The 24,220-nt window shown below is 42.6% G+C and overlaps 2 protein-coding genes and 1 non-coding gene across 3 annotated transcripts in view; 1 reads left to right on the top strand and 2 right to left on the bottom strand.

The window, feature by feature from the left end:
• Positions 1–853: 853 nt before the first annotated feature.
• On the bottom strand, positions 854–13,987 carry SAXO2 (stabilizer of axonemal microtubules 2). Its single transcript, XM_060259798.1, has 4 exons — positions 13,771–13,987; positions 4,193–4,372; positions 3,263–3,465; positions 854–2,605 (listed from the first exon to the last, which is right to left on the bottom strand). Exons 1-4 carry the CDS (start codon positions 13,809–13,811, stop codon positions 1,614–1,616), a joined length of 1,416 nt encoding a protein of 471 aa, XP_060115781.1. The 5' UTR covers positions 13,812–13,987; the 3' UTR covers positions 854–1,613.
• TRNAT-GGU (transfer RNA threonine (anticodon GGU)) lies at positions 6,989–7,063 on the bottom strand. The gene has a single exon. It is a non-coding gene; the product is annotated as a tRNA-Thr (tRNA).
• Positions 13,988–14,014: 27 nt separating the features above from the next.
• The window catches only part of EFL1 (elongation factor like GTPase 1), a 118,139-nt gene continuing 107,933 nt past the window's right edge, over positions 14,015–24,220 (top strand). The window contains exons 1-7 of the mRNA XM_060259797.1: positions 14,015–14,188; positions 17,163–17,264; positions 19,068–19,135; positions 19,276–19,360; positions 20,122–20,255; positions 21,275–21,412; positions 22,711–22,925. Coding sequence (XP_060115780.1) covers positions 17,174–17,264; positions 19,068–19,135; positions 19,276–19,360; positions 20,122–20,255; positions 21,275–21,412; positions 22,711–22,925 — 731 coding nt within the window. The 5' untranslated portion in view covers positions 14,015–14,188; positions 17,163–17,173. The remainder of the gene's footprint in view (positions 14,189–17,162; positions 17,265–19,067; positions 19,136–19,275; positions 19,361–20,121; positions 20,256–21,274; positions 21,413–22,710; positions 22,926–24,220) is intronic.

Here is a 24,220-nt window from a genome sequence, read left to right as displayed (position 1 = left end):
GGCGATTGAGTTTATAAATGTTCATGGAGAGATGGTGCAGGACCTTTCTCGGAGCCATTTTGATGTGTGCCTCCCTCGTCAACCTGAAGAACTGTCCACCACATCACCCCTCCCTCAGTCCAACTCCCCCTCACAGCTCTCACCTCTTACAGCCCCCCAGAAGGCTCCTGGCAATTGTTCAGCCAGATACACAAATGCTAAAAGGAGGAAGCAATTTAGGGATGTGGCAAAGAAATATGTGCATAGTGCTCCTACAGTGCACCGAGCAGCAGTGGCCAAATACCGGCAAGATTACCGTGAGGTGCACACACAGTCTCAATATGAGCAAAGCAATCCTGAAACATGAGTAGAAACGCAATCACTTCCATGGAAGGCATGGCATATGATCCTGATGTGGCTTATGAGGCAGACAGCACTGTAGTTCTGGGTACCATGATGCACAAATGCAAGTATTGCAGTGCCCTCAAGTGGAAGGAGGAGTCTGTCAGCATGTGTTGCAGCAATGGCAAAGTGCAGCTCCCACCCTTCAGTCCTCTGCCTGAGCCTCTCTACTGGGCAGCCACCCCGAGCATGCCCGTTTCATGGACCATGTTCGCAAATACAATGGCTGCTTCAACATGACATCATTCAAGGCCAAGCAGGTTCTACAAGACAGCTTCATGCCCACCTTCAAAGTTCAGGGACTGGTATATCACTTGGTCAGAAGTCAGCACCTCAACACAAAGCCCAATTCCTGCAAATCTATTTCATGGGCGAGGGCGAAAAGGAACTGCACTTGAGCTGCAGCAATATTCCTGACGTCCTACAAAGATGGGTCAAACAACTGCAAAGGATGTTACACAACATCAACAGCTACAATCTTCTCTTTTTTATTACTTCAACAAATGTTATATTTCAAAATTTACTTCATCAGTTTTCTTCATCAACACGCTTCGCATTATTCAAATGCCTTTGAGAAGGTCGAGTACTATGCTATTATATTACAAAACCAATTCAAAATGCAAAACACTCTTCCTAAAACACACAAAAAATTATATACCCAAAAGTATTATAATTGGATTAAAGGTAGTTAAATAACATAGTGAAGCATGGGTTTCAAGCTAGTATATAGGATATAATTCTTAAGTCCCACCACTGTTTCACTGAGCGAAGTCATCTTAGTCTACTGCTAGCCTCTCCATGCTTGTGTGCAGAGAGAACTCTTTTCCAGTGCTACTACCTGGTCCTGCAATTGGAAATGCCAATGTTTTAAAGGCAAGAGCTTATCCATGTTGAGTGTTTTACCTCCTCAGCTCCCTGCTCCCACACATTTTTGAAGAAGTGGGATGAAAGAATTGTGTGTTTTGTAGGTTAAGATAGGGTGCAATTTAATTCAAATCAAGAAGTGTCCTGCTGAAAGGTGTTATAAAATGCAACTTCAGAAAAGAGATTCCAGAGAAATATTAACATACATTTTCCTAATAATTAAATCTTTACCAATCTTGTAAAAATGTTGTAGAATTCCAATTGAAAAAAAACTGTGTGTGCTTATTTTAGACTGTTTCGTTGCTTTAACCGTTTTCCCATTACAGGATACTTGCACAAAAAAATATGCGAACTACTATAATTGTGAGTTACGATACAACTGCTATTTCCTTTGGAACATGATTACCATTTGTCTGGGCAATCTTACTGGTATCTGGTGTAGCTTTGCGGAAGAACTTGTGGCCACGAGAATCAGTGCTGACAAAGACATAGCCTGGAGGAGATGGATAGGTTGCTGGGCAGATGGTCTGCACCTTTGGAGCATATTCTGTACGGTACAAGGTACCTGCTTCAAAAGGTGCTCCACTAGAAAGAGCTACCTTTAAAGGTTTGCAGCTTTGCATTGGAACTATACTGTGTGGTACGTAGTGAGCCCTGAAAGTGGTCATATCATCAAATTTCCCAGAAGGCTTTGGCATTTCCTGGGGCCTCTTGATCATATCTTGCCGACCGGAATCCCAAGCTTGAAAGTCATCCCTCATGGTTGTGTTCCCTTGGAAGGGGGCATTACTCTTCCTATTAGTTTCCAGTGGTTTCATGAGGACAACTGGGTGTACTTCATGTTCAACATAATCAAGGTGGGATGTAGTATTCAAGTCCATATTACCTGCAGGTGGGATATATTCTTTTGCTTTGTGGACTTCGGGTAAGGAAACTGCCCATGGTTGAAAACTTTCACGGAATTCTGTCACTCCATTAAAATGAGCCTTTGATTCTATTTTAGCGTATTCAGGCTTGAAGCTTTTTGGAAGTTCCCCCAGAAGTCCTCTAAAATCACACCGGTGGGTTGTGATATCTTCAAAGGGTTGGCTACTTGGCCTGTACTCTGCTTTTGATCTTGCCCACTTTGGTTCTAGCTGATGAGCAACATAATCATTGCGATGACTTGTGACACCATTAAAAGGTTGGTCAGAAAGCTTGGTTGCTGCGATAGGCTTAAAAATTTTGGGAGGAGTGAGTTGCTTGGGGAAAAAATCATCTTGAAACGTAGTGCTATTCCCAAATTTCTCAGTGGGCGGATGGTAGGTGCTGTCTGTTTTATAAGGCTCCCTTCTTTGAATTTCCCAGGCTCTATAGTCAGCTTTAAGACAAAAAACAATATTTAATAACTGAATGTTGACTGGGATGTTAATATCCTGTATCAAGGTAATAGAACCGTTGCATTCTAAACAGTATCCAGCCTTCAACTGTCAGTTGGTCAATCTTTATTACACCCCTCAAGCCATACTGAACAAGCTTGCTAGTGTAGTAGCTATAGATTGCATTGATAGGTACCTATTTGTTTTTTTTCCAAACACAGCGATCCAGAAAGAGAGGACACATTTATATGACAAACCAAACCACAGTTTTATACCAGTTTCACGGAAATGGTTCTCTCTCCCCATTGCATCCTGGGAACTGTAGCTTGAGGGTGCTGAGAAAGAGCTTCCTGTTATTTCCCCAACGCCTACCTCCATATACAAATAAATACGCAACTGCAATTCTCAAGGCTCACTGAAAAGACAGAATGATTTTTAAAACCAGTTAAAAATCTATAGTGTAGATCTGCCTTCAGATGCAACAGGACACTTTACCTTGAAGCCTTAGATGATGTCAGAGGAGAGCTGCACCATACTTAACCAGTGGGCCCACTGCCAAATGGCAGACCTCTGCATGTCATAGCCTAACTGCCAGCCCAGCACTTACAACGGTCAAGCCAGCAACTCCTGATCTCTGCAAAAGCAGCACGAGTTATTACCTTGGTATGTGGGTATTGTATTTAGCTTTCCTCCTTTGGCATGTTTCCTCTCTAAAGGTCTTACTAAAACCACTGGTTGTATTTTGTGAACATTATAATCTCTTCTGTAAGTCGTTCCCAGGTCCATATCTCCGGGTGCCGGTTTGTATTCTTCTTGCACCCGAACAGGACGATTCGCCACATCGTATGGAAGGTAGTCACACCTAGAATGGGAAAGGACAAAGGACAAAATTTAAAAGAACCAAAGCTTGCAACAACAGTGAACAAAAATAATTATATGTTAAAAACTTTTTTTTTTGAAAGGTGCACATTGAGTCTTGCTGCCAAATATCACATGGGTTACAATTATAGTTGTAACACTGAGTTAATCTTGACTGATTTTTAATCAGGTGCAGATTTTTTTTTTTAAATTACAACTAGTTATGAAAATGGTGGCCAGCTAGGAAAGACATACTTTGTCCTCTTCTCTCATTGAGAGAATCGCAGAGAAGACACCTGCCTATTACAGCACTTTTAAAAGTGCTTTTTCAGAACTACCAATTTATAAATGCTAGTTTTGCCAATACAACTGATCGACTAATTGTTATTAAATTTAATAAAAGTATTGGTCAGCCATGAAATGATTCTTTTGGCTCTCAGTGTTGAAAGTGGTGATCTTGCAGGGTTTTCAAGGCAACGGCCAAACAGGTGGCTTCCCATTACCTGCCTCTCTGTAGCAACCGTTGCCTTCCTTGCTGGTCGCCCATCCAAGAACTAACCAGAATTGACCCTGCTTAGCTTCTGAGATCTGACAAGACTGGTCTAACCTGGGTCACCCAGGTCAGGCCTCTTGGCCTTTAGACAATGCTGAAACTTGCCAACTGCCCCCCCCAGCCATTACTTCTTGTGGTGGGGGCTTTCCTCAGTTCTACCTATCAGGGCAGTATTTACCTGAAAGTTGTTATTCCTTCCATTTTCCCTCCATGTTTTTGGTACTCCTGTTTGGGCTTGAGGCTCTGGGTAGGAGGGATGTTGGCATACTGAGGGTATTTGTCTACATATTCAGTCATGAGGCAGGACTCTCCTCCATTGTCATAAATCCGTGTGGGATTGTGAGGGCAACGGTGGCGCCTGAGGTTGAACAAGTGTGCACACACACGTGCAGAAAAAACAAAAGGATGAAATGTGAACTTAAACCACAAAACAGCAAGAAGAAAAGAAGTCTTAGCTTATTTCCCAGAGCATCCAAGGATGCAGCATTTCATTGTAGAACTATAATGGTTAGCACTGAATTCCATGCTAAAGAAGCCTGAATTTTGCAAAGAGCAATCTGCACTTGCAACCAGTGGCCTGTTTTGGAGCAGATGTTTCCATTTCCATGTTTTAGACTGTAATTGCAGTCCATTTTTCTCGGCCTCACGCTGGTCCCCACAGCAACTGCTGCTTTTCCTGGGTTGGACGAAGTAATACTGGACTAGTGTCTCTGGCAATTGCTCTCCAGTGATTCCCACAACTGCTCTGCTTGTTGTCTAATGGAATAGAATAAGGACCTTTTCATGGGTGAAGTCTTTGTTCTTTATTTAGAGAATTTCTACACCTCTGGAGCTTGCTCTGAAGGAGCTCAGAAAAGAATAGCAATATAGTGAAATCACAACGTAAGAATTATCATAAGAACATGAGAAGCCATGTTGGATCAGGCCAATGGCCCATCCAGTCCAACACTCTGTGTCACACAGTGGCAAAAAAATTTATATATACACCCCAACTGTGGCTAATAGCCACTGATGGGCCTCTGCTCCATATTTCTATCTAAACCCCTCTTGAAGGTGGCTATGCTTGTGGCCGCCACCACCTCCTGTGGCAGTGAATTCCACATGTTAATCACCCTTTGGGTGAAGAAGTAATCAATCTTAGGCCAAGCCATAAAAGCAAGCCAGGGATATAAAACAAAAGTCAGCAGCATAAAGAACAGAGGCAGACAACAGAAACAGCCTGGGCTAGCAATCAGCGCTTTGGCCTACAGCCTGAAGGAGGCAGTAGGCACACCTCAAGGGGCAGCAGCGAACATTGCAAATGCAAGCAGTCACCACTGAAAGGAGTAACCACCACTTTTGGTTGCAGGTTTTCTGGAAACACATCAATACATCTTGTGCCCTATGCAGGTCTCTTTGAGTATCCTGTGTGTTCATTTCTCAGAGGTAGGGGAGAGAGGAGAGCAATCTAAGCAACTGAGCTATGCTTTATAAAATGTTTTCCTCAAGAATAACAGGCACAACTAGAGGCCCAGAAGAGCCAAAAGCCTGTGTCACATTATGGGATGAAAATACTTCTAACTAGAGCAAGATGGGAGTGGTTGGCTTGAGAACCACATGGGGGCTTCTCCATGAAGGTTTCCTGACCTCTATCAGGTTGGCCACCATGCCAGTGCTGATGTTTCAGACACCTCTTCTAGCAAAATAGCAATGGGCCTCTTGGAACCAAGGTAATCTCACTGACAAATTACAATTAATCACTATTCACAACAGCTTGTCACAGAGCCTTTTTTCCAGTAATTCCTTTGAACTGAAGATCCATATCCTTCATCAGTAATGCTGGAAACATTCTGAACATACCTTGGTAAAGGGATGTGGTTGTTTGTGTAGAAATAGGTTAAAAAATTCTAGATGGTACCACTTGGGGTATTGTGATTTTGAACATTCTTCCTGCATCTAGCAATGTATGTAAGATCAGAGAAAGAATAATATTCAATGTTTTATATAGGAAATTATTCAAAACACAATCTGTACTTTCCCCCATCTGTAGTCTGAAGTGGTACAGTCCATTCTATCATCTTGTTCAGTGGCATATGTAGACAGGTCTAAAGAGGAGCTACCCCAACCTCTGGATGTCGTCTTCTAGGCAGATATACTAAGCTGTTCTACCAAAATTATGGTCATGGCTTTGTATTTTCAGGCAGCAGTCCTCCAGGGGATGCTCCTCCAAAGCCATCCCACTAGGTCAACTTCATCTGATTATAAAAAGCTGCAATGCCCAATGGGATTTAAGATCACAAATGGCTTATCAACAAAGTGGATTCCTCAATAAAGCTCTTTAATTGCTGTAGTACATTTCTGCTAGAGCAAAAAACTGTGTCTGTACTGGGCCCCTGTCTTTCTGAACGCTTCCTGCTTCTCAAATGACCTCCATTCCCCAATGTTGACAAGCAGAAAAAACCCTTGGAGGATTCAGTAGGATTTATGGCTACAGAGACCTCTCTCATGGAAATTCAGTAGAGCTGCTAAAAAGAGAAATGACATCAACAAGATTAACCTGTCAGCAAGTATTTACTCCTGTATATAAAGGAACCAAAAGGGGTGGGAGAGATTCCCTGGAGTAGATTGATTCTCTAAGTATCTTTTCTGTTGAAAAGCACTTGCCTGTTTTGCCAACAGCATGCCTCTCAATAAAACCAAGAATTATTAATGTTTTAAACTGGAGCATTGTAGGTTACTTGGATGGAAATTAAGGATGGTACTTCTATGAACAGACCAGGGGTTGTTTGGGTGTGGAACAGAAGGGCAATTAGTGTTTAAGGCCCCTTGGGGTATCTCCAACTTTTTTTTTAATAATCACATTAAAGGAACATATGAACATATGAAGCTGCCTTATACTGAATCCATCAAAGTCAGTATTGTCTACTCAGACTGGCAGCGGCTCTCCAGGGTCTCAAGCTGAGGCTTTTCACACCTATTTGCCTGGACCCTTTTTTGGAGAGGCCAGGGATTGAACCTGGGGCCTTCTGCTTACCAAGCAGATGCTCTACCACTGAGCCACCGTCCCTCCCCTTAAACTGTATACCTAAAAGTTAAAACAGAAACATCCTGCAGACTGTCTCACCTCCTCTTCCGTCGGCTGCTCCTTCAGAAGTTGTCAAGAGGTAAAGTTTATTATTGTTTGGGACCTGATAGATTGTGACATCAGATCATGACACCATCCAGTCATTATTCTTACTGGGGTTTTTCCCCCTTATCTCCTTTTTCATTTGTGAACTTTCTGGAAATTTTTTCTCGAAAAATAGTGTTTAATTTTCATCTTCAGCTCATCTGAGACATCCTCTTTCTGCTATACTAAAGTTCTGCCATTGTTTGAATGTCGTAATTTCATTTACCAGAATAATCTTTGCTATCATGTCTGATGCCAGTGTAAATGACCAATCAAGATTTTTCTGACATGCATAACTGACTGCATCATGGTGTTTGAATCTTGACATTAATCACTCTATTTATACTATAATACAGCTTGGGGGGGGGGACCTCCCCCCTCCCAATGACTTGGGGCCAGGAAGAATTGCCTCAAGTGGTGAATGTTTGGAATTAGACAAGCACCAGGGCTTTTTCACATGGGGTTTTCTGGCTGGTTCAGGCCTCATGCTGCTTTGGTTATCCCCTGATTTCCACACACATTTTTGTGCCTTTAGTTTTCACTTCACATTTTTTATTTCTCCCATTCCCTCCCCCCACCAGTTGTTTTAAAACCACTTTTACCTTGATCTTTTTTCTAGAAGCAGATTTTGAGTTTGCTTTTCCTCATGTGTAATGTTTTCTGTGGGTTTTCTTTGTCCTGTCATGATCAAACCATTCTCTTCCCTCCTCCCCACCCTGAAGATGAGTGCCATTTTTAAAAAAGAGTGGGTGTTTTGACACCATTGATGATGACAGCAACCTCCCGGGAAAATCTTCATTATTTAAGGCACATGTGGAAGAAAAGACATTGACTCCACAATTGTAAAAATGCATAAAGAAGGTAGACATGTAGAACACTGTACCCAGACTGATTTCAATGCTTGTGGATTGGCTCCCAAGAAAATCAGGAGTAAGTTGAGCATGTGGAAAAGCCCATAGTTCATTTTCTTTATCTTTCTGAACAATCAGTGTGTCCCAAATGAAGAATTTGATTATATGTTGGCAGGTGAACTAATGACCATATAAACGAGGGAACATTCAAACATTAAATTGTTGTGCCTGCTGTAAGAAACTTCCCAGAAAAAGCTGAATAGCTTGATTCTTATGATGGCAGAAAGTGGGGAATGAGTGCCAGCAGACTCGGGGGACCTCAGACGCTATGCCCCAAGATGAGGGACTGCAACTGACCAGCTCATGAATGCAAGGGGAAGGGGAAAGTGTGCAAAAGTCCCTGCTGCACTTCCAGATCAACATTTCTGATGGCAGGGATAGTTGAGGTTCACAGGTGTACAACAATAGCTCACTAGCTGTGAAAATTAAATTCAGGAGATGCTCTATTCAGCAGTTATTGCCTAGCTTCTGCTGGGAACATCTGCAGTACCCCTATCTGACACAGGATGCTGGACTAGATGGAGTTTGGAATGATCCATCCAGGCAATTCTTGCATTCCAAATGCATCAGTTCTCACAGACACAGTCTTTGATATTGGCTACAAGTGAACCCGGCTGTTGCCTTGAAGCCTTTGTTGTTCCTAAGGACCGAAGTTCCTGTCTTGGGTTTGCTGCCTAGCAGACCTATCAGGGGAAGCACTCAGTTTCCCGGCTGTGCGTGCAAGGAAAAGTCGTTGTCAAGCTCTGGTTTAAGACATCTGCCACTCATGGAGGAGATTTAAGAGAAATTAAATGAAATTAAAATATTTACTTTTTACAGAAGCATCCCACACTCAGCTGTAACCAATACCTGGTCTAGGTTCCAAATGTGTCTTTTTGAGAAAAGGCTGCAGACCTGAATACTCCTTATGGAGATGTAAATGATCCAATACTTATTTTGCACAAATGCAGTTATGGGAACTTTTTTTTTAATAAAAGAAAATAACTTTCCTCTGAAATTCCCCTTTGGAAAAATCTGACCAGGCCTTTCATGGTGCAAACAAATGGTATCACCTTACTGTTCTCAAAACACTACTTTAAAACAAAGTTCTTACAATGTGATAGGCTTATACGCTGGCCCAGCTTGTAACAGGCCTTTTCACAGATACCTTTTCAGGTTCTGAAATGGCTGCAAAACGATGCAGTAATATTTCTTTAAAGTAAGGGATCCATTCATGGCTTGTCACCTCAAGCTTGGGGTCTTCAAAGTTTGGGTGTCCCATGACTGCAATCTGTGAATGGAGTACCATACCCTATGATCTGCTGAGTATTAGTTGGTAGAGTTGCCAGCACTATCTCTGCAAATGCCTGGAGGTTTTGAGGATGGTGCTTGGAATTAGGGAGGGTATGATGTCACTTCTGCGTGAAGCTCTAAGAGTTGCCCCTAATCTCTATGCTAAGCAGCACAGAAACATGGAAAGGTCTCCAGTGCATCATTATGGAGCAGGAGTCCCCAACCTTTTTGAGTCTGTGGGCACATTTGGAATTCTGAAATGGCACGGTAGGCACAGCAACAAAATGCCTGCCGCAGGAAGTAAAGTCAACCACAAAATGATTGCCACTACTTAACTTCAGTGAAACAATATAGATCCTTGGGTTGTGGTGGCAGCTGCTGTGAAAACAACATTTAAAAAAGATCTGCATAGCCAATTGAATCTCCAGTAGTTAATCAGAAGCTTTGCTGGGCAAAAGCCCTACCTCGCCTCACCCTCAAAGCACTTGACAGGTGCCATGATGCCCACAGTCACCAAGCTGGGAGCCCTTGCTAAGGAAGGCATTTTTTTCCTCCCACTTTTCAGTTTCTCAAGGATGGAGGTCTACCCACCACATGCAGGCAAATGGCAAGACTGTTAATTGACCAAACGTCTAGGAAAGAACTGGGACCATCCAGAACATCCAAAAAGCAGGAATTATCAAACAAAAAATCATTTGTTTGGAGCCTATTATTGGAGATATCTAGGCTACAAATTATGCCTTTCACTTTCCTGGCTTTTGGTAAACAGACCTGAGGACTGTAGTTTGTCAAGAGTGCTGAGAAAATTGTTTTCAGTTTCAGTACATTGTCTTAGCATGAATTAAACAGATGGTAGCAGAAAGCTCTTTATTAAAACATTTATACTCCACCAGTACACAGTATGATGGTGTATGGGTGGGTGTGGCACACAGGCTTGCACTGGACTGCTTCACTCTGAATATCACATCAATTAGAACACATTCTCAACAGATTATGAAAGAATGCACTATGCTGGGGTGGGGAGACAAATGTGTGTGTGTATGCCACACTTAGCAGTTGCCAAGTAAATGCTGATGTTACAGGAAACAATATAGTCTTAATGTTTATAAATGTTGTGCCACAGCAATGAGTGAGACACGTGCTAAATAAAATGCTAAAATGTTTGCAGGTTAGTCATCTTGGTCCATAAAAGCAAGGTGTTTTTACTACTGTTTCTTTTCCTCTTGGAAACCCCAGTATGGGGCAGGCTCAGCTGCCCAGGTAACCAGTCTTCCTACTGAAACACAGTACACAGTACTGCAGCAAAAGCAAAGCAAATTCAGCATGCTGCCTGAATCAATAACTACTTCAGAGTTTATTGACTGCAAAATCATTGGCAATGTTTATTTTTAACCCATTTGTTTGTATGAGTGTTTTAGTGTAGAACAACTTGGAAACATTCATGTGGCTTGAGGTACCTTAGTCTCTTCCACAGCCATATTGCCCAAAGCTTACATTGGCTAGGATTCAGAATGCTGCTTGGCTACATGCAATGCAATTTAAACACCACCACCCAACCCTATTAAACAAGTAAGACTTATCCCATAAACTTATATTGCTTTGAACCGCTTTGTGTTTTAAAAGCAGTTTGCTATGAGGGATGCAAGGCTACTGTTAAAAGAAAAACAAGACTGGTGGTGCAAGCTGAAGGACAGTTATATCTTCCTTAGTCCACAGAACTCTTATCAGCTTCAAAGGATGTAACTCTGCCTAGAAGGGCACTTGTATAAGGCCCTTTTAGCTTTATAAAATTAGGTCAATGGATTCTGGCTGCTGTTTCTGAGGCAAAGACCCACTTACTGCCAATGATCATTCATTAAAATGTATATATGAATTAAAATTCAAGGTATGCATTGCTTTCGTAGGCAAGAAAATGCCCCTTTGAGGCTGTCTAAGAATAACTTGCTTCCAAAGGGGCTTTGTTTCTGGGCCTACTGCTTGAATGAAAGGTAGCAGCCTATGGAATGGACTCCTCCAGAAATGGAACGGGCTCCTGTAAGCGAGGGAAGCTGTGCTGAATCTCTGCATCCAGAGCAGCTGATCCAGTTATAGCCAATAGAGATGTGACTGAATTGCCTTACCTAGATATGGCTGCTTGGAAGGAAGTATAACCAAAGCACTGAATTGGATCTGCACCAAACAGAGATGCCTGATGCACCCTCCTCTATGGGTTACTAGTTCCGACTCATCAAGCTGCTGTTCAATTCATTTCCTTCGTGTGGCACTTAAAAGAGCTTTTCTCCCAGCACATGGGCAGGGGACTACTGAAAGATATGGATCAAGTACCCCGGCAGGGGCAGCAAATCATCTGAATTTTTCTCTCTTGGAGACATGTCAGTCCTTTGAAGCCATGAACAAGAACCATGATCACTGTCTTCTACCAGCCAGTGAAGCCTTTTCAGTTTCATCTGCTGTACCCTAACTAACTCTCATCCTTGTTTATTTTCAGTTGCCGGTTTTAGATAGACAAGTTGTATACAGTTTTTAAAGTTGATTTTAATGTATTTTAAACTGTTGTTTGTTGCCTTAAGGACACTAACTGGGTGGAAAGGCAAAATAAAAAAAAATGTTTTAAATAACAATAAATAAAAGAATCTACATAGAAAAGGCCAGAGTACTTATTCAGGTATTTTTAATTTAAACTGAAACGCTCCATGCCTGCCTCCACTCCCTTGTAGCTACACACTGCTTGAGCTGCGCCTGGTTGAGTGATTCTACACTTCACACAGTTGTCATGGTTGGTGTGTATCATACTGGCATCTCCCCTAGCAACTACTATCCATTGTGAATAAGGCATACTGTCCTTAAACACCACCGGATGTGTGCCTAAAGTCACGACAGGGGAGTGCTGAGGGTCTTTCCTTCTGTTGTAGGAAACTACATAATGACACCTCTCTGCATCCTGGCACAAAAGCCACCTGAAGCGTCAGGCACCCCCAAATGCCCTTGCATGCCAGTGTTGGAAGAATGTGTGCACACTCATGGGGAGCATCAGCACATTACGTTTCCTCCCTCGGAAGGAAATAATTTTTTATAGCTATTGTCAGGCTACTCAAAGTGGGTTTATTTTTCTTTTCTGGACTTTTTATTCATTGCTACATATTTTTTTCTGCCTTTCCTCCATGGAACTTAAGAGGGGTTTACATAGCCATACTTCCAGCAAATGGGCAAGGTAGGTTAGATGGAGAAACAGCTTCACGGCTGAGTGGGAACCGGAGCCCAGGTCTCCCTGTACAGAGTCCTCTGTCCACCACAAGGACTGTTGACAAACTGGCAATACTAGAAAGGGTGGGTGGGTTGCATCAGCCAATCTCTCACGGTTGGTATAAATTGTAAACATTTTTTTTAATTTAATGCATTTTTAATCCCACCTTCCTCCAAGGGGCACAGAGCAGTACACACAACTCTATTCCATTTTATTCTCATCACAATGTGAAGCAGGGCAGGGAGAGAGTAAAACTACTGATCCAAAGCCACCCAGGAAGTCTCATGACAACTGGGGATTTGAACCACAAATACTAGACCAGGACTCTTAAGAGCCAAGTGATTTCTGCGCAAAAAACCCCTTCCATCCTATATGCGGGGTGTGTGTGTGTGTGTGTGTGGCTAAACTGTGGCTCGGGAGGCACGTGTGGCTCTTTCATACATATTGTGTTGCTCTTGAGGCCACCATCCCAATGGCCAACTTGGAGAAGGCATTTCTATCTTTACATCACTCCTCCAAGCCAAATCAGACAGCAGCTTGGAGAATACATTTAAAGTTACTTTCTTTCCACATCTCCCCCCAATCAATTTTCCTTCCTTCCTGTCTTGCGGCTCTCAAGCATCTGACAATCATGTCTTGTGGCTCTCAAACATCTGACATTCATTCTATGTGACCACCCCTGCTATATGCATTCAGCCAGCATGCTGTAGCAGCTGGAATTTGGAGTGCCAAACTAGGATCTGGGAGACCTGGGTTTGAATCCCTGCTCTGTCATGGAAGCTGGGCCAGTCAAACCGTTGACTTAACCTACTTCACAGGGTTGCTGTGCACAAGGATTGTTGTCAAGATAAAAACAGAAGAGGGAGAGAAGAATGTTGCAAACTGGTCCCGATTAGGGAGAGAAACGTGGAGCATAAATATCTAAATGTTTATTTAATCGCTCTCCCAGGAAGCTGAGTAAACATGTTTAGAACAGGCTGTAAGGAAGGCGCTTGGTTGGGGCAGGTCCCTCTGCGCGCGGCCATCCTTTCCCGAAAGTCCCACTGGTAGCCGTTCACGTGCACGCGTGCAGGGCACCCAACACATGCCAATGAGCTATCCCCACCCCACTGGAGGTCTGGGCGGCGGACGAAAAAAGGGGACCCGGCTTGCCTCCCTTCTCCTCCTCCGAACTTCCTTACCCGCAGGTACAAATCTGGCACAAGCACTGAGGCTGCTTCATCCTCCCGGCCGCGGCTGCTCCTGCCCGCCTGCCTGCCTGCCCACCTTTGCTCTCCTCGCAGCGTCTCACCTCCTCCCTCTCCGTCTCCGCGCGGTAACCAGGGAAGCGCCCCGTCGCCTAGCAACCCCGGCCGGCATCCCTCTCTGCGTGCGCAAAAGGCTCTTCCCGGCTTCCGTAATCGCGCGGCGATGTGGGCAGGGTTCAAATTGGCCTCACAACCCGACTGTACACCGTGCTCCGCCCTTTGCGCTTGCGCGTTGACGCTGTCCTGAGAGAGGCGCTTCCGACAGTCGTCCGGCCCGGTGAAAGAAGCTCTTCCGCTTTCCGTCGTTTGCTGCTTCGGGAGCGCAAGTTGACCACGTTCTGTGGCCGAGGAGGTTAGCCGGGCTTCTTCCTCTTCTTCTTTTCCTCTTAAAGCGAGGGTCAGCTGAGGCACTGGGAAGCGGGGCGGGTTCTGAAGGAAGAGGCGACATCCCGGGTTCTGAACCTGTCCAACAGGTTGCTCACACCTGCGGCTCCAAGCAGGGTTTTGTATAATTTTGTTTTCCTTATGTAATATTCGGTCTTACTTAGTTTGAGTTTTATGTTTATTTTATTTATCTACTAATTCTGCATTCTGTGTTTATTAATTCTATATATGATTTTATTTGTATAGTATTTATATTTTATACTTATTTTATTGTATCTCACTTTTTATGCTTAACGTGTATTTCATTTGATATTTCAGTTTTTAATTCGTTTTTGCTTGATATTGGTGTGATATTTTGGTTTGGTTTTTTTTTCTATACTTCAGATTATGTTTGTTGTATTTGTGTTATATGAGCAAAGTCTGGTGCACTTTATATCAGCTTTCGACGGTCAAAGCTCCCTTCATCCTATTTGTGTATGTTTATCTTGCTTTGTATCTTCCATAGGTTGCAATTGTTTTGCTGTCTCCATTTTGGTTGCCTTGTGTGCGTAGGTTTCACTATTAGTTAAAAAGCAGCACAAGCACAACAATATCAAAATATCACGTATAAATACATCTGAAAATCATAGTGTGCAGCAAAATGCTACTAAAACAAACCGGTGTGGCAGAAGCTCAGTTATTCATAAGCACACTTGCCTAGCATCTTGCAGCTTTCTAAGAATCAGTGGAACTGGAGCCTTCCTAAGCTCAGCTGACAGGCTGTTCCTCTTCAACAGTGGTTCCCTTAGAATGGATCTGGAGCAAGCAGTAGCTGTTTTCATTCACATGCAGGGTTGGGATCCTTAGTAGATTTTGATTTAGATTCAAGCACCCCTTAAACTACTAAGGTTAGCCTGTTTATTGATTTAGTACAATTTTTTTTTATTTATTTCTTCAAAGGAGCTCTGGATGATGTATGCGGACTTTTCTGTCTGTATTTTGCTCTCAACAGCTCTGTGAAATAGGTTGGGCCAAAGTAATTGACTGACACAAGATCATCAAGGAGGTTTCATGGTAGTGGGAGGGATCTGAACTCTGTTTTTTATATCTGAGAGTTTCTGTTGCTGTTTAGGGTAACATCTGCACTGGTGTCCTAGCACTTTCCCCCTGTATGTGTGTGCATGTATGAGAGAGAGTTAGTTTGATGACAATTTAATTAAGACAGACATTGGAAAGGCCAAATGACATAGCCTGCATCATCTTAGTTCCATCCACCTTGATCAGCTATATTTACAGTATATTGTTAGTCATATGTATTCCAGTTTGTGCCCATTTAAATCAGTTGGTTTAGAGTGGAGTAACTCTTCTTTAATTTATTATATTTATATCTTGCCCTGCCATGTGAGCAGGCTCAGGGCAGCTTATAAGATCAATAAAACATTTAAAACAGTAAAACAATAATCAAATTTAAAATCCCATAATTTAAGGTAACAGAACAGGATGGCAGAATAATAATCACAATATTCCCAGGAATTATTGCATGTATGTCTAATATAACATGTATTTGGGAATTAGGTGAGAAACACCATTTGTACGATGGAGTATAGAGGATGGAGTTAAGCAGGGGGAGGGGGGGATACCCAGGCACCCATTGTTCCAACCAAAGGTCTGGTGGAACAAGTCTGTTCTACAGGCCCTGTGGAATTATAATAAGTCCCACAGGGCCCTGTCCTCATCTGGTAGAGAGTTCCACCAGGCTGAGAAAGTCCTGGTTAAGGCTAAGCTTATGTCTTTGGAGCCAAAGACCACCAGAAGGTGTTGTTCAGAACAGTGCAAGACAAGGCGAACATATCAGAAATTTGGTCCTGTGGCTATAACAATCTCAGAGTGCATATGGCTGTCAAGCATGCAATTTTCAAAAGAACGAGTCCAATGGATACAAAACTACGTTTATTGCTAAATCGAGATGCTCTCTTGGTACAGGACCTTGAGAGTGATACCAACAATACATTGATACACTTCTTTTAAGACACACTTCAAAGGGTTCTCACCGGAAGGGGTGAGGAATGCCCGCCGGCGCATAAACTATCATAAAAGTGTCAAGCATGAGATTTCAAAATAACCAGTCCTTGGGTTTTGAAACAAAGTTTGGTTTATTGATAATCCATGTGGCTCAGTTGAGCTAGGTATTGGAACTGATACTTAGTAACAACAGAATACAAGCTTTAAAATGGCACATCAAAGGTTCTGTAAACAATTCTTTCTTCACGTGTGAAATTCAACTTCCTTATCTCTATTGCAGTTAGCGCATCCTGGGTCCAGGCCTCACTGGGCTTGGGAATGAATCCCAGGAGGTCTTATCTTCAAAGAGGACATTCCTGCATTTGTTAATAAAAGCAAAAGAAGCAATGGAGGGGGTTTGCTACTTTGATGTGCCTGAATCTAATTCATGCTTAGTAACAATTCTATGATCTGACAATTCTAACAACCAGAAAATTCACCATGCTTGACAAAAAGTCTACATTCTCACTATGTTATCAGTATCTCGTCCTTGCTTTCCCAGTTGGTCTACACTCCCATGCAGGAATGTATGGGAAGGTGTTACTTCTTCTCATCTCACTACTGGTTTCGTTTTCCTATTCCACTACACAAAGCAATAAAGCAAGAGGGGGAGGGGGGAAGAATAACAGAGCCATACTACACTGGCCTTCCATGAAGTTTTACAGACCAGCTTTATGGAGAGCCCTAAAACTATAGATCACCATTGAGTTTTACCATGCTTGACAACGACTGTGAATGTTAATACCAGAATCTTGAACCTGATCTGTTATTCAACTGGCAACCAGTGCCTATGATTATGGCATTAGTGTTGTTTAAACTTTTTCTATAACCTTGCAGTTTTTTGAAAGGCTTGCTGCTTGAACTTCTTAGTAAGGTATTCAAAATTCTTTCATTTACTGCAGACTAACCAGCCATGGTTCTCACTAGTTTGAGCAAGATGACTGGACTTCAGAAAAAGGCATCCTGTATCAGGAATATATGTATATTAGCTCATGTGGACCACGGTAAGAAGAATTTCTGCACATTGAACAATAACTGTCTTTTTATTAATGATTGCACAGCATCTTGAATCTTTTTGATAAAGATGTCTGGTCTTAAGCAGACTTTGTGCCATGATATGAGATGATTGCTACCTTGTAGCTCGTTTTTGTGTAAAGTAACTTGTAGGTGGCAATTAGACATGTGTGTGAATAAGAATTTAAGAACAGCCTTCAAGGGATCAAACAATGGCCACTCTGTCCCAGCATTCTATTTAAAGCAGCAGTCCAGGAAAATGCTCCTAGGAAGCTTATGACCAGGACACAAAGATAGAAGGATTTTTCTGTAAATCATAGAATCATAAAGTTGAAAGAGACCTCCAGGGTCATCTAGTCCAACCCCAAACAAAACAAGTAAGATTTTGAATATGTTTCACAGTGAATTTGTAATATTCCTTTGATTTGCCAGTATGGATCACAGCTGCCTTGGATTAAAGTAAATGAAGTGCCCCCCCCCCCCCGCAAAAAAAAAAAAAAGGTTTGCTTATGTCTCTTCAAAGGTATCTTTATTTTATGTTATGCAAAAATAATTTATGTGAGGCAATATAACAGGACATGACTATAGATGCATGCTAAATGTTAGTTTATTTATTTATAGTCTGCCTTTCTCACTGAGGGTCAAGGTGGATTATATAGAATAAGTCAATCAGGAAAGTGAGACAATCCAGGAGACAACGCAATAGCATTTGGCTTGTAAAAATCTGGAAACCAACTAGATGTGAAATACAGCATAAGTGTTAACGTGTTGAGCAACAGCAAAAATTACATAGTAGGAACAGTGTGCACTTTCACACACACTAACGCACATTCAGTACACTTTGCAACTGGATTTTACTGTATGAAATGGGAAAATCCACTTGGCAAACAGTTGCTGAAGTGGACACCATAAAACTAATCCTCAGCAAACTTGGAGGGCTGGTAGAGGAGCGTAAGCTGGAGATCCCTGCAAGTTTGGTGTCTCCAGCTTGCACAGGATCCATTCTATGACTGAACCTCCACCTGTCATTTCCCCAGAAAGCACTTTCTTGGGGGCACCTTTTTTGGGTAGCCATAACTTGAACCCCATAAATCCAGCCCTCACTAAACTTGGAAGGCAGGCAGAGTAATGTCAGCAGCTGATCCTCTGTGAGTTTGGTTTCTCTAGCATAGTAGGAGTGGTCCTAGTGTGTCACAAATCAAACCAGTTCATTTGGCATCTAAAATTTCTTGATTGCTTGTGAACTGGGCACACCATGAACCAAACTGTGTTTTCCCAGTTCATGCCTATCCCTACTCACAACAACAACAACAACCCTGTGAAGTAATAGAACAAAGCTGAAATCCAGTGGCACCTTTAAAACCAACGAAGTTTTATTCAAAAGTGTGAGCTTTCGTGTGCTTCATCAGACCTTGAATAAAACTTTGTTGGTCTTAGAAGGTGCAATTGGACCCAACTTTGTTTTGTTGCCCACTTGGATCAACTCTGTAAAGTAGGTTGAAAATATGTGGCTGGCACAAAGTCACTCAGCAAGCTTCCATGGCAAAAGTGGGATTGGAAACTGGATCTTCAAATCCTGGTCTGACACATTGATCAGGTTTGGGGACTGCATATAAGCTCTGCAAAGCTCTTCCACGTTTGCTTTGCATGTCGATCCCCACTGGATTGTGGAGAAAATTGTATATCCTAAGTAGGGGACTGGTCTTGTAGAAGGTATAAGTGTAGCACTTGCTTAGTGTTGTTTTTTGTTGGTTTGTGTTTTTTGTCCTAATGTCTTGTGCTTTGTTCCCTAGGTAAGACAACTTTAGCTGATTGTCTGATTTCTAGCAATGGAATAATCTCTGGTAGACTGGCAGGAAAGGTACAAGATTTTCAATATCCGTATTTATTTTTCTCCAGCTGTGCTTTCTTAGATTTAAATAATTCATTCATACATACTTACCGGGCAGGGGAGACACCTTGTTCATATTTGAATCATTCATTTTGTTCTAATTCACACAGCTGAGATATTTGGACAGCAGAGAGGATGAGCAGATTCGAGGAATTACAATGAAATCCAGTGCAATTACGTTGCTGTTTGGGAAAGGTAATGCAATTAGTGTATTCCATATACAGTATTTGGGCTGAGTGTATTAAGATCAAGAAATTTCCCATAGAAGTAATGCTTGATGAGATGTGAAATATACATCACTGGGTAGGAGCCAACCAGCTTTTCCACAGCTGAAAAAGATAGGATGGGGCTCTCTTTGACCACTGAAAAGGGCTGGTGTTGAGGATCACAGGACCTGCATGGACAAAAGCAGTGTAGGATGGGAGCTGTAACAAAGGTCAGAATAGGTTGAAATTGGCTGGTTCCAGACCGCCAGCTCAGGATGGCATCGTGCTGATGAGGAAGTGAGCCGGCAGAAACTGAAATGCCCTGGAGCATTCAGATGGGCCGTGAAACAGAGATGGGCTGTGGGCACCCTGGGGGAGCATCCAGAGTGCTCATGTGTCCTGTCCACCGCTTTCTAGGCACTTCCTGGCCATCCAGATGCCAGGGAGGTGCCCCAGCAATTAGGTACCACTTTCGACATGGTGCCTTTTTGAGCTTACTCCAGGTCAGGTGAGGATGGGTTGGGAGCAGGACAGCAGGCAGATGTGCACTTTTGGATGCACTTTTTTGGTCCGCTTGCCTGCCATCCCTGGGGTGGCTTAAACCGCCCATCTGGCACTGGCCATAGAGGAGAAAAACTGGTTTGATCTGACCTATTGTATATGAAGCCATGTGCTATAAGTGCCTTCCAAGTGGGCAAGCATGCTTATGGAATGTTCACTTTTAAAATAATCTTTTCCCTTCCTTTCTAGATGATCAGGAGTATCTTATCAACCTAATAGATTCCCCTGGTCATGTGGATTTCTCTTCTGAAGTGTCTACTGCTGTCAGACTCTGTGATGGCTGCATTGTAGTAGTAGATGCTGTGGAAGGAGTCTGTCCACAGGTAATGTGGGGGAGCATGTTTGAGGGGAAATACATTAAAATGTTGTTAAAGACAACAATATTTTCAGCTAGAGAAGACCCTAATAAATATCATTCTATAGTCAGCATGCACTGATCTCTGAAAATGTTAAGAAAGCTGTGCATGAGGTCTAGGGGTGTGAGGTTAGCAGCCTGAAATCTTTGCGATAAGACAAAATGGAAATCCAAATGGGACTCAGTCTCATTGAATCTTGGTTTAGCAGCAGTGACAGGGGTATCTTTATTTGTGTAGCTACAAGAACAAAATGCTTAGAACCTGACCAGGATCAGGGTGTCAGACATTGGAGAGTATTACTGTGTCATTATGCTGAATGTATTCTGTAACTTGTTCCTTGACATGACTAACTCCATTTTTGAACTCCTGTTACTAACTATGAAGCAGAAGACCTTGCATATCAAACGGTCTTAGAAATGTTACTAACCCATGCTGTGAATTTCTCTGCATAACACTAACAAAGCAATAGCTCTTTGAAGATAGCAAGCCTCAAGGAGAGCCAGCAGGGCTCCTCCGTGAGAAAGGGAGCCACAAGCGATAAGAAGTGGGGAGAGTGTTACTTGTAACATCAGAGTGTGAGAATGTAGGATTGTTTGGAAATGCTTTGATGTAAGGCCTTAAAACCCATGTATGTTTCAATACTTGCTATCAGTTCCAATAACTGCCTATTCAGAACTTTGAGATATCAAATAAACGCTACTACTTTTGCAACAAATGATGGTCCGTTTACTTTGAGCTCCAACGTCTGACAAAGGGTTCTAATTCTCACCGTGCTGAGAAGTATATCTGGTTCAAATCCTGGTTCCTCAGTACTGTGCATAATGCTGGTGTATAGTGCTTATATGTGAGAAAGTTGGGCATGTCCCTGCAATGTATCCTCATGCACCCTGATTTGGTTGCATCAGGCCACAACTATTTAATAAGCTGTTCTCATTTGCCAGTTTTGTGACATTATGCCCATTCACATTATTCTCTTTTTTCACCAGACGCATGCAGTTTTGCGACAGGCCTGGCTAGAAAACATTCGCCCTGTCTTAGTGATTAATAAAATAGATCGGCTCATAATTGAACTCAAGTTCACACCGCAGGAAGCCTATTCTCTCCTCAAGAACATCCTGGAACAGGTATGCTAAGAAGGCTGGATGGCTGTTTGATTGGCTGAAGGGCTGGGGCATGCATAAGTGGAAGGAACAGCAAATATATCAAGGGCCCACTTGCAGTTCAGTTTGAAGGACAGTAATAGACGCCTCATGGGGGTATCTGGGAAGAATATTCAGAAGCTTCTGCTGGTCTTGACTGCAGCCACCCCTTAATTGGTGCCAGTTTCAAATACCTTGTTGCCCTACTTCTGAAACAGGTCCACGGGCTTTTCGTTGACTTCTGTATCCAATTCATATTGCTTGGTTTGGTTTGGTTTTGGGGTGTTTTTTTTTTTCTTTCACCTTTATCACTTGAAAAGCTCTGGGCCAAGGATACCTTAGGGATTCACTTCTCCTGTGCAATTCCTTTGTGTGTTTGGGGTCATTCAAGGAGGCTCTGCTTTGAGCACCGTGTCTAATAGAAGTAAGTCTGACAGGTACAAGGAACAACAGTACATGCATTCCTTACCAGCACACTTCCCCAACAGCATTCCCCAGTGAACATTATCTGGGGGTGGTCGGGGCAGGGGAGCTCCAGCCAGGACTGAGGGAAACCAGCTGCTCAACAGCCCTGTCCTTCTTTGGACTTCAGGCCCTTGAAAACTCATCCAGGGAGAAGGAATGTGACACATGAGGGTGGTTTTGGTGCTATTTGTTACATAGTAGAATTTTGCTCTAACCTGGATAGGCCAGGATTTCATCAGTTCTGGGAAGCTAAGCAGGGCTGGCCCTGGTCAGTGCTTGGATGGGAGACCACCAAAGGAATTCCAGGATCGTTATGCAGAGGGTGGCAATGGCAAACCACTGCTGTTTGTCTCTTGCCTTGAAAACTCTAGGGGTTCACTGTAGCCACTTTAAAAGCTCTGCATTAAGGATACTTAACAGGGACTTGACAGCAATTTCCACCCTCACCAGAATTTGTTACAAGTGACTTTTATAGCAAGCTGCCCTGGGTCTTTCTTGCAAGGGACAGGAAGAGTAAATAGAATGGCATGCTGGTCCCACTTGCTTACAGTTCTAGGGAACTAGAGAAAGCAGTTTTATTTCTGGGGGTCTTGGTTAGACTTCGGGGGGGGGCGGTCACTTACTGTTTTGCTTTTGATAGCATTGCTGTTCTGTGTGTTAGTATCTTCCATGGCTGAAGTTATATTGCTGTATTTTATGTGCCAGGAAATAAAGCTGAGGGGATGCAGTTTCCTGTCAACCACTGTGAGACCCTATTTAGGGTCCAATAGATGGCAATATAGAACTAGAAATAATTAAAAGGGACATATTTTTTTTAGGTGAATGCCATCACTGCAACTCTCTTCACTTCTAAAGTGCTTGAAGAAAGGGCTGAGAAGGACATGGAAACTCAGTTGACTTCTGATTCTGCTCCTAGAGACCAAGTGTACGACTGGAGTGCGGGTTTGGAGTATACTGATGATTCGCACCTTTACTTTTCACCCGATCAGGGAAACGTAGTATTTGCCAGTGCAATTGATGGCTGGGGCTTTGGGTGAGTTACCAAATACCATTTGGTGGTTTGTTCCAGTTTTTCTGCTGAGCCAATTGAACCCTCAAAGTGGTACACGTAATTACTGCTAGTGCAAAAGCTGAGTTGTTTCCATAATTTTTTTTTGATAGGGAGGCAGTTTTACTGTTATCTGTTATTGAGTCCTGTGTGTGCATTGTGCAGGGGGTTGGACTAGATGACCCTGGTCCCTTCCCACTCTATGATTCTGTATACTTTTTACAAGTAACAAAGATGTATATATATTACTTTGCAGTACTCGGAATCATAGCAGTAGTTTTGAAGAACCTTGTTGATAATCTTTTCCTCTGTTGAGTGATACCATACGTAGTAGTTGAACTTAAGTAGTTGAACTTGGAAGCATGAATGTTCTGGGGAGATCTAGGCATTGAATGTTGATTGTTTTAAGGAGTAAGACCTTTGATGGGTTTCTGTGTTGCTGAGATCTGCTTTGGCCCCTAGAGGTGCCTGTGAAGCAGACAACACTAATTCCTTGGGTGTTTGGTTTGATAATATTTATTGCCTGAACCTGCCTATAGCTCCTTGCAAGTGCTTATTTTCCATGGAAAGGCTTTTGAAATTTCACAGGTGAGGAAAGGATTCCACAGAGCAAATGCAGCTCTAGAGAAGGTTTTTATTGTGGTCACTTCTTAGATGGGAGTGATACTTGCAGCTAATGTTTTGGCTGGGGGGGAAGAAGAACTTGGGAGGAGGTGCTTCTTATGATAACCTGGGCTGGATTTTGCCAGCTTCTCCACTCTAATTCCCCTTCCTCACAGCAACTTTTATTCCATGTGACTTCTGTCCAGAAGGGTCTCATGATCCCCAGCAAAGGCTTTTCAGTGGGCAGAAGAGTTCCTTTCCTTTTTTTCCAGCAGAAGAGCCAGTAGGATGCAACCTCACGTGCCCAGACAGTTTAATGATTGTAAAGGTTAAATCCAGCACCATAAATTGCTTTGGTGGTCTAGAAAATTCTTGCAAAAGTTGTGTCTAAAAACCACTCTTAGCAAAATAACTTGTTTTTAAAGCATGGAATATTTTCACAGTTGTATTTGTTCAGGTAGGATGAAGCTAGCAACCTGCCTTGCTGGTTATTTCTCATCTTCTGTAGTTTGTTTTGCTTAAGACTGATTTTATAACAGCCTTTAGCCATGAGCATTGCTAAATTTGTTGGTAACCGATCAGTTGTCTTAAGAACAGATTTCATTAGGACTACTTCCAGAGAAGTGTGCTTACAATTGTAAATCCCTTGAAATGGAAAATCTCTTCCTGAAGCATCC

This window comes from Heteronotia binoei, chromosome 19 (genome assembly GCF_032191835.1).
Source record: "Heteronotia binoei isolate CCM8104 ecotype False Entrance Well chromosome 19, APGP_CSIRO_Hbin_v1, whole genome shotgun sequence".
In the NCBI taxonomy this organism is placed as follows: Eukaryota; Metazoa; Chordata; class Lepidosauria; order Squamata; family Gekkonidae; genus Heteronotia; species Heteronotia binoei.
The sequence above is the reverse complement of the archived record's forward strand: the minus strand, read 5'-3'. Positions and strand labels throughout refer to the sequence as shown.

What these genes read in the sequence shown, in the direction of transcription:
- SAXO2 (XM_060259798.1), bottom strand. Translation starts at nt 13,811, where the DNA reads ATGAAGCAGCCTCAGTGCTTGTGCCAGATTTGTACCTGCGG. An exon ending in TGCCAGATTTGTACCTGCGG is followed by an intron (nt 4,373 to 13,770) that starts GTAAGGAAGTTC and finishes GTTCAACCTCAG; the next exon opens with GCGCCACCGTTGCCCTCACA. An exon ending in GAAGGAATAACAACTTTCAG is followed by an intron (nt 3,466 to 4,192) that starts GTAAATACTGCC and finishes TTCCCATTCTAG; the next exon opens with GTGTGACTACCTTCCATACG.